Here is a 15,111-nt window from a genome sequence, read left to right as displayed (position 1 = left end):
CTGCACAGGGAGGCTGGAGCAGAAGAGTCTGGCACAGACTGGGGACGGCTATGACCGCTCTCTGCAAGACAGGAACACTCAGGTTGGTGAGTGAGCAGCTCCTCACATAACTAGGTGTGATACCTAGGACACCATGCAGAATGCTGACAGGGAGTATATTACAAACTGTCTGCAGAACATCCTACATCTACATCCTAGATGCACACATTATATAGGAGGACCAGACAACCCCTTTAATTCAAAGACAGCGTATTGAATAAAGTAGAAAGGTAATAGTAATGTTAGACCAACATGACTTACCTGGTTGCCACATCTGATTAAAATTGGGATCACCTTGAAAATTATGATTGTTGGGTGCAGGGTCTATTTGTGGAACTGGGGGCAGATCTTGTCCATTGGGCATCACTGGCTGCTGCTCTGCCGCCCCTTGCCCTGGTGTCTCACGTTGTGCAATCCATGCCTGGGCTAATGCTGCCCAATCAATCTGACCTTAGGTTTATAAGAAATAAAAAGTGTTGTGTTAAACGCGCTGTAGGACAGTTACCATACTATTTTGTTTGTACAGGTATCAATATTTGACACTGGCCGGCCTCTGAAGTCACATGAAGTAAGTCCCTATAGACTAAGGTTTGTGTACAGACGGAAGCTGTGACCCCACGGAAATAAAGTCACAGATCGAAACACAAGATCCCTGTTATAACTCCTGGCTGAAGGAGAGTCAGAAAGTACTTTATTTTCCACTGAACCCATTTTGACACTTTTGGGTGCAGTTTAGTAGATAGAACAAAACTCACTAATAATTATGCGTCCAGATTCACACAAGCAGCACGGTGAAGTTTCTACAGCCAAACGCAAGCAAATCAAAGTAAAAGACTGCAGGTCAACATGACTTTCTGATGGACATATAGAGAGGATATCAGGGTCTGTATAATCCTGCAGATACTGAACTACAGGCGAGAGATTCGGGAGAAGCCACTTACATATAGAAGCCAAATACACCCACTACCAAAAATCAGGTTATAGCGGTAAATGATGGATTTAATAAAAAATGGATAACTCGTCTAAATAAGGTAAAGAAACAAACTGTACGATGTAAGCATACTAACACAAAGCAGACAAAATCTTACTTGGGTCTTGCTGGTGCTGAAAGGATTCCATCCATTGTTGCTGATTTAATGGCCATTGTTGCCAAGGCTGTCCGCCTTGATCCCACATGCCTGCCACGTAGTTCGCAAATCACCGCCTGCAGGAAAACAAAAAGTCATATTGCTATTAATACGAACTACATATACTGCAATCATTACGGAAGTTTTAGGCTGTGTGCACACGCAGCAGATTTTTCGCGTTTTTTTGCTATAAAAACGCTTTAAAACCGCGAAAAAAAACGCTCATATTAAGCATCCTATTTAATAGAATGCAATCCGCATTTTTTGTGCACATGCTGCGTTGTTTTCCTGAGTGGAATCGCATTCCAGAAAAAAACGCAGCATGTTCATTAATTTGCAGAATTGCGGGGATTCCGCACACCTAGGAATGCATTGATCTGCTTACTTCCCGCATGGAGCTATCCCCACCATGCGGGAAGTAAGCAGATCATGTGCGGTTGGTACCCAGGGTGGAGGAGAGGAGACTCTCCTCCACATACTGGGCACCATATAATTGGTAAAAAAACAGGATTTTTGGTTACTTACCGTAGAATCTGTTTCTTGGAGCCTCCATTGGGGGACACTGGAACCATGGGTGTATGCTGCTGCCACTAGGAGGCTGACACTATGCAAATAAAAAACTTAGCTCCTCCTCTGCAGTGTACACCCCACCGACTGGCATTACTCTCTTCAGTTAGTGAGACAGCAGTAGGAGATAAATAACAAGGTTGAAAACCATAACCACAAACTTGAGAACTGTAAACGTGAGAACAGTCATAGAACATAAGACAACAGATGAGAAACATTGGGAGGGTGCTGTGTCCCACAATGGAGGCTCCAAGAAACAGATTTTACGGTAAGCAACCAAAAATCCTGTTTTCTTTATCGCCTCTCATTGGGGGACACAGGAACCATGGGACGTCCCAAAGAAGTCCCAAGGGCAGGAAGAAACAGACTTCCATAAGGCCAGAGGACTCACCACTGCCGCCTGCAAGATCCTTCTGCCTAGGCTGGCGTCCGCCGAAGCGTAGGTATGGACCTTGTAAAATTTGGCGAACGTGTGGATGGAAGACCAGGTTGCCGCTTTGCAAAGCTGTAGGGCGGAAGCCCTGTGGTGCACCGCCCAGGAGGCGCCGACTGCCCGGGTAGAGTGAGCCTTGATCCCAGGAGGGGGCACTCTGTTCTTGACCCGGTAAGCCTCCAGAATAGCCGTTCTGATCCAGCAAGCAATAGTCGCCTTAGAAGCCAGTTGGCCTCTGCGCGAACCATCAGGAATGACGAAAAGAGAATCCGTCTTCCGGAAAGTGGACGTTCTATCCAGGTAGATCTTCACTGCTCTGACGAGGTCCAGCTTGTTCAACAATCGCTCCAGAGGATGAGTCGGAGCTGGACAAAAGGAAGGTAGAACGATGTCCTCGTTGAGGTGGAAACCACCTTAGGAAGAAAAGAAGGCGGAGGCCTGAGGACCACCTTGTCCTGGTGGATGATCAAGAACGGAGGACGGCAAGACAGGGCCGCCAACACGGAAACGCGGCGGATAGAAGTGATGGCCACAAGAAAGGCCACCTTCCAAGATAGAACTGACAGGGGACCTCCCTGAGAGGCTCAAAGGGGGAAACCCTCAGAACGTCCAGTACCAGGTTTAAATCCCATGAATCCACAGGGGCCCTGTACGGAGGGACAGCGTGGGCTACTCCTTGAAGGAAGGTCTTAACCTGTGGTCGGGAAGCCAAAGTCTTCTGAAAAAGGATGGAAAGTGCAGAGACCTGGCCCTTCAGGGAACTAAAAGCTAGGCCCGAATCTAGTCCTGCCTGAAGGAAGGCCAAAATGGAAGGCAGGGAAAAGGACATAGATGAAACGCGGTTGGACTCGCACCAACGGAAGTAAGCCTTCCAGGTACGATAGTAGAGCCTGAAACATGGTGTGAATCACCCGGTCCGAAAGGCCGGACGCTCTTAGAACTGCGGTCTCAACAGCCACGCCGTTAAACTGAGCGACCGAGAAATCGGGTGGCAGATCGGACCCTGAGACAGCAGATCGGGCCTGTCTGGAAGTCGCCAGGGAGCGTCCACGAGAAGATTGACGAGCTCCGCGAACCAAGCTCTCCTGGGCCAATCAGAATGACCGGCACCCCTTCCGCTTTAATCTTTTTCAACAGTTTGGGAAGTAATGGAAGGGGTGGGAACAGGTAGGGCAGCACGAACTGTGGCCAAGGAATGGCCAGAGCATCGACGCCCACTGCAAGAGGATCGCGAGACCTGTAGATGAACTGTGGAACCTTCCTGTTCATTCGAGACGCCGTGAGGACCACGTCCGGAGTCTCCCAACGAAGACAAATCTGATGGAAGACCTCCGGATGCAAGGACCATTCCCTTGCCGCGAGACCCTCGCGGCTGAGGAAGTCGGCGGCCCAATTGTCCACGCCGGGGATATGCACCGCGGATATCACCGGAACCGTTGCCTCTGCCCAGAGGAGGATCTTGGATACCTCGGCCAAGGCCAAGGAGCTCCAAGTCCCCCCTTGATGGTTGACATATGCCCCCGCCGTGGCATTGTCCGTCTGGATGCGGATTGGAAGGCCCCTGAGAATCCCTTCCCAGTGACGAAGGGACAGAAAAATGGCCGGGATCTCGAGGACATTGATCGGCAAGGTTGACTCCTGCGCCGACCAGCGGCCCTGTACAGTCAGGTGGCGAAACACCGCACCCCAGCCGAGCAGGCTGGCATCCGTCGTCACCACTTGCCAGTGAACTGGAAGGAAGGACTTGCCCTGGGAGACGAGAGATGACTTGAGCCACCAGTTGAGAGACCGTTTGACCCGGGGAGAGAGTCGGATTGGGCGGTCCAGGGAGAAGACAGACCTGTTCCACTGAGACAGGATGGCTTGCTGAAGAGGTCGCGAGTGAAATTGGGCGAAGGGAATCGCTTCCAATGTTGCTACCATCCTCCCCAAAACCTTCATTGCCGATCGGAAGGAGGGAGACCGAGGGCCCTGGAGCACGCGTATGTCCCGAAGAAGAATGGATCTCGTCTTCGGGAAGAAAGACCTTGGTCTGACGAGTGTCGAAAAGGATGCCCAGAAAGATGATGCGCTGAGAAGGAATAAGGCAGGACTTCTTCCGGTTGACCAGCCACCCGAAACGGGCTAGGGTGTCGAGAACGATGGACAGGCTTTCGTGGTCCTGAGAAAAGGACGAAGCCTTGATGAGGATGTCGTCGAGGTATGGAAACAGAACCAGGCCTCTGACCCTCAAGATGGCCATCAGCACTACCATGATCTTCGTGAAAACTATTGGGGCGGTTGCAAGACCGAACGGCAGGGCGACGAACTGAAAATGTTCCTGAAGCACTGCAAAGTGCAGGTATCGGTGATGTCCCGGGAATATCGGAACATGGAGGTAGGCATCCTGAAAATCTATGGAGCACAGAAATTCCTGAGCCTCCATGGAAGCAATTACTGAACGAAGGGATTCCATCCTGAAGTGCTTCAGACGAACTCTCTTGTTCAGCAATTTGAGATCCAGAATGGGACGCACCCTGCCGTCTTTTTTCGGTACCACAAAAAGGTTTGAATAGAAACCTGTGAACCGTTCTTTTTCTGGGACGGGAACAATTACCCCGGCTTTGAGGAGAGAAGTGATGGCTGCGAAAAAACCCGGAACTAGAGCGGGATTCTCTTGGAGGACGGGATTCGAAAAAACGATCCCGGGGCCGTGAAACAAACTCTATCTTGTATCCCGAGGATACAACTTCCCTGACCCATGCGTCCTCTACTGAGGAGATCCAGACATCCCTGAAGAAGAGGAGACGGCCGCCCAGCCTTGGGGGTGGGCTGGGTTCTTGCCGAGTCATGCCGAGGAGGTTCTCCCAGTGCTGGACCTGGAGGATCTACCCTGGGAGTAGCGAGGATGCCAGGAAGGAGTGGGCCTAAAGGATACCGTCTTCTTCTCTTGACGTGCCTGTGGCCTCTGTTGCTGCTGGGAAAAGGAATTTGATGCCGCGAAGCGACGAAAAGGCCGAAATTGACGTCTAGGAGGAGGGCGACGAGGCTTGGCCTGGGGAAGAAGGGAACTTGTGCCCCCTGTAGCGTCCTTAATGATTTGGTCCAGCTTAGAACCAAAGAGACGAGACCCCTGAAAAGGCAGGCTGGTAAGGGACCTTTTAGAAGACAAATCCGCCTGCCAGGCCTTAAGCCAAACGGTCCGGCGGATGGCAACCGCGTTGCTCGACGCCTGAGCCGCACAAGACGCGGCGTCCAGGGAGGCGGAGACCAGATATTCACCCGCGTGAGAAATCTGGTTGGCAAGTTCCGCCAGCTGTCCGGATGGAACCCCGTCCAGAATGCCCTGAGGTAGCTGTTTGGTCCATTTGGATATGGATTTTGAAACCCAAGTGGAAGCAAAGGCCGGGCAAAGACTAGCTGAGGCCGCTTCAAAGGCTGACTTCGCGAAAGATTCTATGACTATCATTAGAATCCTTCAGAGATGCTCCGCCGGACAGTGGGAGGACCGTGTTGGTGGACAGTCTGGAAACTGGAGGGTCCACCGAAGGAGAAGCAGTCCAATTAGCGGTGAGCTCCGGAGAAAAGGGATATAAAACGCCAAGTCGCTTTCCTCTCTGAAAGCGTCTGGTCGGGTTCTCTCTTTCTCTGGTCATAATCTCCTCGAATTCCGGGTGAGAAGCGAAAAACTTGAAAGGTGGTTTAGCCCGTCCAAACGAAACCGCCTGATCTGCGGGTTCCGTAGAGGACTCCTTGATGCCACAGGTTAGATTTATCGCTCCAATGAGATTCTGAACCATATCCCTCATGGTAGAGATTTGGTTCGAATCCAGCTCCGAAACATCCTCCGAAAGCGCATCAGAGAACGCCTCGCCTGACTCAGGAGAGGAGGATCGGGAGGACGCCGACCGCAGAGGAGGACCGAGTGGCGAGATGGAGCGAGAAGAGGACTCAGACCGACGTTCCTGTCTGGATCTTTTGCGGCTAATCAAGGAAGGCTCAGGCGGAGGCTCCTGCGACCCGCTGGCTACTGCGGGGGTCTGCAGAGGTAATCGGTCCCGCAAGGACACCAGGGTTTGAGACACCCGTGTTAGGTCGGCCACCGATTGTGACAGAGAGGAAGCCCAGCCTTGGATGGGGGTATCACTTTCGGGCGGGTCGGCCGGGGGATCCTGGGCGGTGGGAACAATCGGGTTGCTGCAGGCCTGACAGAGTGGAGAGGACTGACCTGAGGGAAGTTTGCTGTTACAGGACGAACATGCAAAGTACTTGACTAAGGTAGAAGAGGAAGAAGTAGGAGGACGAGAGCGGCACCCTTTAGAGTTAGACATATTGAAGAGGTCCCTGAAGAAAATGCCAGCGGGTTAGGGGACAGTGGGGCAGAGGGGGGGTGTCAGTCTGCAGTGCAGAGCTACTCACGGCAGACGAGAAAATGGATACCAGGTTGCTGCCGGCCTGGATGTCCCGCTTGCGGTGGATCTCCGGAGAAAAAAGTGGAGCTCCTGTCCTGCGGCTTCTGGTGCTGCAATCCACGCAGATGGTGTGCTGTGCCCCCAGAAAAGAGCGCTCTGCGGGGCTCTTTGGCGAAAATGCAGGGCACGTGTGGCATCTCCTGCCCTGTGAGTCAAGCCGCGGCGTGAAGGTAGGGGCGGAGTCAGCTGAGATGGCGACGGTGGGCGGAGAGTGCAGGGCACAGCTTGTCGGGCGGGAGAAAGCCCGCCCGAAGAAAGCGAAAGTGGAGGAGCGCGGTACCAGAAGTAGACCCCTGCAGAAGCCGGGGCCTAAATTAGAGGCCGCGGAGTAGTGCGCTGCAGGTAGAAAAGAGACGGCGCGGCAGCCTGCCAAGGATGTCACGCCGGAGATGATGCATAGAGCGGCCGCTGTGAAAAACCCGTGGCGCCAGCGCAGTGCGCCGCAAGGAGAGGCGGCACAGCGGCCTGTTAGGGCTGTCGCGCTGGGGAAGGGAGTGCGGCCCCATTAAAAATCGCGCTGTGAAACCCGCGGCGTGAGCAGTGCGCCGCAGGAAGAAGCGGCATGACAGCCTGTCAGGCAGTCTCACTGGAAGAAAAACACGGCGCCGGGGAAGGAAGCGGCGCGGTAGCCTGTAGAAGGCCCCGCGCCGGAATAGAAGGCAGCTGCTGCATGGCGGTGAGACGGTCGAAGGAAGAAACGCGGCAGCCTGCAAAGGCCGCCGCGCAATACAGCAATCATGGCCGTGCTGCTGCAAACTGGTGTAAGCGACGACCAGGTATTCAGTGAGCCACTAGCAAGACCCCCGATTGAAAGATCTGGGAATGGGAGGGGAAATACTCACCTAAACATCACACGCCGTTACTAACCTGAGGGGAATGAGACATCCAGGGAGCTGGTGATGGACGTCCTCGTCTCCTCCAACCGACAGGCTCTGGTGGGCAAGTGGGTGGGGGACGGAGCCAGGACTGGACTTCTGAGCACGCTTGTGTGCCAGGATCATGGTCCTGCTGAGAGATCTGAGGATACGGGGTGGCAGTACACGCCATACTTATAGTCCGTATTATGGGACTACAGGTGTGACTGTTCACCCGGTATCCCTCCGGAAAAACCTGAAAAGAAACGACGCACATTAAGGTAGATAAGGGTCTAATGAAAGACCCGTGTCCACCTCCTACTGACACTAAGCTAAACTGAAGAGTATAATACCAGTCGGTGGGGTGTGCACTGCAGAGGAGCTAACTTTTTTATTTGCATATTGTCAGCCTCCTAGTGGCAGCAGCATACACCCATGGTTCCTGCGTCCCCCAATGAGAGGCGATAAAGAAAAAATAATTAAATAAAAAAATAGTGATATACTCACCTTCTCATGGCCCCGGAGTCTTCCCGCCTCTCAGCGGTGCACGCGCCGGCTTCCGTTCCTATAGATGCTTTGTGTGCAGGACCTGCGATGACCTCACGGGCACGTCGTCATCGCAGGTCCTTCGCTCACAGCATCCCTGGGAACGGAAGCGGGCGCGTGCACCGCTGAGAGGCGGGAAGACTCCGGGGCCATGAGATTGATGAGGACTCCGGGGCCATGAGGAGATTGGCTTCCTTCGGAAGGTGAGTATAACTATTTTTTTTATTATTTTTAACATTCTATCTTTTACTATTGATGCTGCATAGGCAGGATCAATAGTAAAAAGTTGGTCACACTTGTCAAACACTATGTTTGACAAGTGTTACCAACCTGTCAATCAGTATTCCAAGCGATGCTACAGATCGCTTGGAAACCGCTAGCATTCTGCAAGCTAATTATGCTTGCAAAACACTAGTGTTAAGCGGGAAAAAGCATGCCAATTCCGCATGCGATATACCCGCGGCAGGAGTTGCAGAATTGCCGCGGAAATTACCGCGGCAATTCTGCATCGTGTGCACTTAGCCTTAAAGGACAGCTTTACCTATGCTTTTCGTTGTCCTAAAATGAAGCAACTATGGACATTTGCAAATAGTCTGTATCCCCTTCATGCTATTTACCATTTATTCCTCCCCTTCTTCCAAGAGACAGAACTTTTTTTATTTTTCTGTCAATATAGCAGCATGTTGGCTGGATTTGTGTGTGACAAATTGTAAATTATGTAAATAAAAAAAAAAAAGCAATAAAAGTACACATATTTGGTATCGCCATGTCCGTAACAACCCTCTCCATAAAACTGTCCCACTAGTTAACCTTTAGTGAACACCATAAAAAATAGACGGGGCAAAAAAAAAAAAAAAAAGATTTATCCTACCACTGAGCAAAAAGTGCAATAAAACGCGATCAAAAAGACGTATGTAAATAAAAATGGTACCGCTGAAAATGTCATCTTGTCCCGCAAAAAAACAACCGCCATGCAGCTCCATCAGCAGAAAAATAGAAAAAGTTATAGCTCTCAGAATAAACAGATGAAAAAATAATTATTTTTTCTATAAAATAGTTTCTATTGTGTAAAAGAGCCAAAACAGAAAAATTATACCTGTCTAAATATTGTGATGCAAAAACTAGTTTTCACAATAAAAGGTGTCTTTTAGTGTGTGACAGCTGCCAATCAAAAACCCGATATAAATCTGCTATCGCTGTAATCGTACCGACCCGAAGAATAAAGTTGCCTAATCATAAATAATATAAAAATAATAATAACTTTTATTTATATAGCGCCAACATATTCCGCAGCGCTTTACAACTTATAGAGGGAACTTGTACAGACAATAGACATTACAGCATAACAGAAATCACAGTTCAAACCAGATACCAGTAGGAATGAGGGCCCTGCTCGCAAGATTACAAACTATGAGGAAAAGGCTATGTGCCCACGTTGCGAATTTCTGTGCAGATTTTTCCGCTCAGTTTTTTAATAATCCGCAAGTAAAATGCACTGCGTTTTACCTGCAGATTACCTGCGGATTTCCAGCGTTTTTGTGCGGATTTCATCTGTTTTAACACCTGCAGATTCCTATTGAGGAGCACGTGTAAAATGCTGCAGAATCCGCACAAAGGATTGACATGCTGCGGAAAATAAACCACAGCGTTTCCGCGCAGAATTATCCGCAGCATGTGCACTGCGGATTTTGTTTTCCATAGGTTTACATTGTACTGTAAACCGGATGGAAAACTGCGGTGAATCCGCAGCGGCCAATCCGCTGCAAATCTGCAGTCAAATCCGCAACGTGAGCACATACCCTTATACTGCACGAGGAACGGCATAAAAAATAAATAAAGCCAATTCTTCACCTGCTGTTGATTTTTTCATTCTGCCTCCCAAAGATCATGTGCTGCACTGACTGACTGACAGCTGGCTTTGCACTGATACACTGCTGAGCTGGCTGTCAGTCACTGCAGGGACGATGTCAGCTGCCGCTCACTGAGCAGTGACTGAAGCGGAGCCTCTACGACTGAAAACCAAGGCTGTCGGAAGGAATAAAGTTAATTTTCTCCTGACAGCTGAGCCTTCAGTGTGGCGACTGTACGGCTTCAGAGCATTATTACTTACAGATTAACAGCACTATTTCACACGCCAGGTTCTCTTTAACCTCTTCCCCCTCATTTTTTTTTTATCCTTCCCCTGTTCCAAGACATATACCTTTTTGATTTTTCCTTTTACATAGCCTTATGAGGTTTTGCTTTTGAGGGCCGAGCTGTAGTTTTGAATGACATTCATGTTATGTACAACAGAGTGGAAAATTATTAAAAAAAAAATAAAAATTAAGTGCGGCCGAATGGGTAATGAAACGCAATTCTGACATTGTTTTCTGGCTTTTCTTTCTTACAGCATTTGTAGGGCAGTAAAAGTGACCTGCAAACAGGATTCTCCAGGTCAGTACTATTACCGTGATGCCAAGCTTGAAACGTGCTTGTAAAAAAAAATCTGTCAAATAAAAGAAATGATTTGTGTTCCATTTTCTGAGACCTGTAAGGTTTCCATTGGTGCCATGTGAGGGTGTGTTCTTTGCCTGGCGAGCCGACTTATTGGTACCATGTTGGGGTACATATGACGTTCTTCTGATCACTACCTATTCTGTGGCAATAGAATAAAAATGCAGTTCTGCGGTTTGGATTTTTATGTATGGTTTTATACCATACATATTCATTTTATATTTTGGAATATCGGACATTTATGGACATGTTTATTTTCTTTATTTTTAAAAGGGGTTAATTTTTTTTTTCTGTATTTTCTAGTTTTCCTAGGGGATTTTAATGTAAAGATGATGTGTTGGCAGCTGGGTTCAAATGAACACACCAGTTTCATTCTGTATGTAGGTGGCGTTTGTAGATATTAGAAATTAGCTCCTATTGAAGTGAATAGGAGCTAATGTGAAGTAACCTATAAAGTGAATGAGATGCGGAGTTCCTGCTTCACTCACTGTTTAGTCAGCTGTTAGAGCAGATATTGGCTTATCAGTGGGGGTGCTGCACCGTACTGATTTAATATTGAGGACATATCCTTAGGATAGGTCATCAATATCTTAAAGTGACCCGGTGAGAAAATTCATGCTGCTCAACCATAAGCATGAATGAGAGCCTGGCTGGAATTTAGAGCCAGGTAGCGTTTCTCTTAGGCCTCTTCCACACTTCCGTCTTTTCTCTCCCGTCGAGTTTTGAAAAAACAGGATCCTGCAAATTTTTCTCTAGGATCCTGTTTTTTCCAATAGACTTGTATTAGGCTTTCACACTAGCATCGTATGACGCACGTCGCAATGCGACGTACCGACGCAAACTGAGTAGAAAACACAACGGTGGCAGCGGATGCAGTTTAACAAAGCGTCCGCTGCCCCATTGTGATGTCCGGGGAGGTGGGGGCGGAGTTCCGGCCGCAATGGCGGACACGACGCACAAAAAAAGTTACATGTAACTTTTTTTGTGCCGACGGTCCGACGCAACACGACGCAACCACCGCACGATGGTTGCGACGTGTGGCATTCCGTCGCAATGTGTCGCTAATGCAAGTCTATGGAGAAAAAAATGCATCCTGCAAGCAATTTTGCAGGATGCGTTTTTTTCTACAAAACGACGCATTGCGACGTGCAGTGCACGACGCTAGTGTGAAAGTAGCCTTAGTGACGGATTGCATGCGTTTCATCCATCGTGCACCGGATCCTTCGGAAAATAGAGGTTCGTCGGGCGGCGAAAACGTTCAGAGGAACGTTTTTTTTCTGCACATCGGAAAAATCGCTCAGCAACGGGTCCTGCGCTGCCCGTTGTCGGCTATAATGGAAGCCTATGGACGCAGGATCCGTCACCGACCGTCAAACACAGGAATCCAGCGACGTAACCCATTTTTCCACTCTGAACATGCCTGGAAAGATTTTCAAGTCCGGGAAAAAGTCTCTCATCTTATACCTGAAAATCCAGGCAGGAACTCCTTTGACGCATCCGTCATAACACTGGTTCCATTGCACACGTTTTCAGCTACTTTCACAACATTCATCGATACGTCGATTCACTGCATTGCGACGCACCCGCAGCGACGGAAGTGTGAAAGAGGCCTTAAGCAGTGTGACAAGAAAACAGTTAGAAAGCCAGCGGGGGACTATAGGGAGGTGTCCAGTTTGGTGTGCCACACACACACACTTCGGTTGGCTTATCTTCGCTCCAGCTATCTGACAGATGTTGACAGACCTGTCAATCACATGGGAGTGCTGCAGGAAGAAGACGGTCAGGGGGCCGCACCGAACTACTCAGGTGTTCCCTGTGGTCCAAGGCCGGCTCCTAAAACTGTGCTCTCTGGAATCTTAAAGAAAAATATTCCTAGGTGCACTTGTCCAACCAGACTGATTCATGCGGATATGATTTGGAGAGCATGAATCATGTGACAGGTTCCCTTTAAAGGGATCCTGTCACCAGGTTTTCCCCATATAGAGTACAGCCAGCATCTTTAAGCGCTCTTTTACAACATTCTAATATGTTGTATATATGTCCCCAATCTGTTCTGCAGGATACACACAAAAAAAGATTTTATTATACCCACAGTATACACTGGCCAGTCTGATTGGCATCTCTGGTCTATATACAGCACCCCCTCTCTCCTGACTGCCGTCCTCCTTCCCTGCTTTATGTGGATGACACGTCCTAAGGCTATGTTTCCACGGTCCGGATTAGCAGCACTATGGACGCAGTAGATACCTGCCCAGTCCAAAGCACTAACGGCTTTTGCACGCGCGGTGATTCCGCCAGTGTTCACTGCACCGTGCGGAATCACCGCATCCTATACACAGACTGTTATTTATCTTGTGGAGACTAAGCGTCTCTGCAGGATAAATACATGCTGCGGTCTATAAAGACGGTTACGCAGGTCTGCCGCTTGCACCATTGAATGCATAGTGGAGATGGGATTTCATAAACGATGCGGGTTGGACGCTGCAGTTGTACGAGGCATCCAATCCACAGCAAATACGCCACGTGGAAACATACCCTAAATCCTCCACAGTGTGTCCCACATTCCGCACTGTAGTGCACATGTGCCACAAAAGGCCAAAGTGCGCCAATGACCCACAGGTAAAGCAAGCGCATGAGCGCTACAGCGATCGTAAGAAAGGAGGCGTCAGCTCAGGCCCAGAGACGCCCATCGGACCACACTGACTATAATGAAAGGTCTCTTTGTGCCTTGCAGAGTGGATTGAGATCCAGCATATAAGGGCGCACAGGACCTGGCGACAGGGTCCCTTTCAGGTAGTGCTTTACTCATGCCCAGAAGCCAGCCACTCACACATCCAGGCCATTGCCAGCCAATAGCCCACAATGGGAAACTAGTCCCAATCCATCACCCATGCAGATTCCCACAGGGATCTACATACTGATCGTGGCATCCGTGAGCCCACTCCAGGGGCAGATGCCTACTGCAGCCCACCGGCAGGGCAGCGCTGCCCATGTGGCCCCATCACCCACAGCAGCCTGCGGCCATTATTTCTCCTCTCGCCCCGTGCACACAGGGGAGCGGCTGGCGGAACACCCAGGCGGCCATAGATGCTCTGCACCAGCCCAGCCTCCCGCGCCTGCGTGCTAGGCCTCGTCACCGCCGAGAATGCTGATAGCCGCGTCCTGCCCGCCATTCACTTACATGCAAACTACGCGAAACTCCTTAGGTAACTCAGAGGTTAACAAGGCCCCGCGCGAGTGTTTACCGGCACCGGATCCGTCTATGGCGGCCGAGCTCTCCTGCCACTGCCAGACAATATGGCGCCGACTCCGAGAGACTGGAGAGCGGAAGTGATCAGCAGTGAGAGGTGGAGGAGAGGCGGTCTCCGGCGCCACAGAGAAACGGCTGTCACATCGCCCCCTGCTGGCCGCACCATAGGAAGCTCCTCAGTGCGGCGTGGAGTCCTGCAGCCAGTCAGTTCTGTCCATGGCTGTGCGCACACTGCACCCATGGCTCCATTACATCTGGGCTTAGGCCGGCCTCACACTAGCGAGTTTTACGGACGTATGAGCGCATAAACTACCTCCGTAAAATACGCATTACACACGGCCCAATGATTCTCTATGGCCCAGCTCCTATCTGCCGTATATTACGCATCCGTAATATACGGTCTTGTACGGCCGTAGAAAATCGCAGCATGCTGCGTTTGTCACCGTATTGCGCAAAAAAATCGCCAATGAAAGTCTATGGGGGCGAGAAAAATACGGATTCCACACGGACTAGCAGTGTGACTTGCGAGAAATACGCAGCGGTGTTAGTGAAAAGCCAGTAATTCAATTGCCGGCTTTTCATTTCTCCTTCACAAACCCGACAGGATATGAGACATGGTTTACATACAGTAAACCATCTCATATCCCTTTTTTTTTTTACATATTCCACACTACTAATGTTAGTAGTGTGTATGTGCAAAATGTGGGCACTGTAGCTGCTAAAATAAAGGGTTAAATGGCGGAAAAAATTGGCGTGGGCTCCCGCGCAATTTTCTCCGCCAGAGTGGTAAAGCCAGTGACTGAGGGCAGATATTAATAGCCAGGAGAGGGACCATGGTTATTGGCCCCCCCTGGCTACAAACATCTGCCCCCAGCCACCCCAGAAAAGGCACATCTGGAAGATGCACCTATTCTGGCACTTGGCCACTCTCTTCCCACTCCTGTGTAGCAGTGGGATATGGGGTAATGAAGGGTTAATGTCACCTTGCTATTGTAAGGTGACATTAAGCCAGATTAATAATGGAGAGGCGTCAATTATGACACCTATCCATTATTAATCCAATTGTATGAAAGGGTTAAAAAAACACATATTATTAAAAAGTATTTTAATGAAATAAACACACAGGTTGTTTTAATATTTTATTGCTCTCTCAATCCACCTGAAGACCCTCGCTCTGAAAAATAATAAACCAACAATATACATACCTTCAGATGATCTGTCACGCCCCACGAAGTAAATCCATCTGAAGGGGTTAAATCATTTTACTTCAGGAGCTCTGCTAATGCACTCGCTCGTACCTGTAAACCCCCGGGTACTGAAAGGAAAGCAGGATGATCTGTACTTACCTTGA

The 15,111-nt window shown here is 49.6% G+C and overlaps 1 protein-coding gene across 1 annotated transcript in view; it reads right to left on the bottom strand.

Annotated features, from left to right (window-relative positions):
• PNISR (PNN interacting serine and arginine rich protein) overlaps positions 1–13,851 on the bottom strand; it is a 28,265-nt gene extending 14,414 nt beyond the window's left edge. The window contains exons 1-3 of the mRNA XM_077289672.1: positions 13,692–13,851; positions 1,128–1,243; positions 301–489 (exon numbers count right to left, since the gene is read on the bottom strand). Coding sequence (XP_077145787.1) covers positions 301–489; positions 1,128–1,215 — 277 coding nt within the window. The 5' untranslated portion in view covers positions 1,216–1,243; positions 13,692–13,851. The remainder of the gene's footprint in view (positions 1–300; positions 490–1,127; positions 1,244–13,691) is intronic.
• Positions 13,852–15,111: the final 1,260 nt, after the last annotated feature.

Source organism: Ranitomeya variabilis, chromosome 2, assembly GCF_051348905.1.
Source record: "Ranitomeya variabilis isolate aRanVar5 chromosome 2, aRanVar5.hap1, whole genome shotgun sequence".
NCBI classification, from domain to species: domain Eukaryota; kingdom Metazoa; phylum Chordata; class Amphibia; order Anura; family Dendrobatidae; genus Ranitomeya; species Ranitomeya variabilis.
The sequence above is the reverse complement of the archived record's forward strand: the minus strand, read 5'-3'. Positions and strand labels throughout refer to the sequence as shown.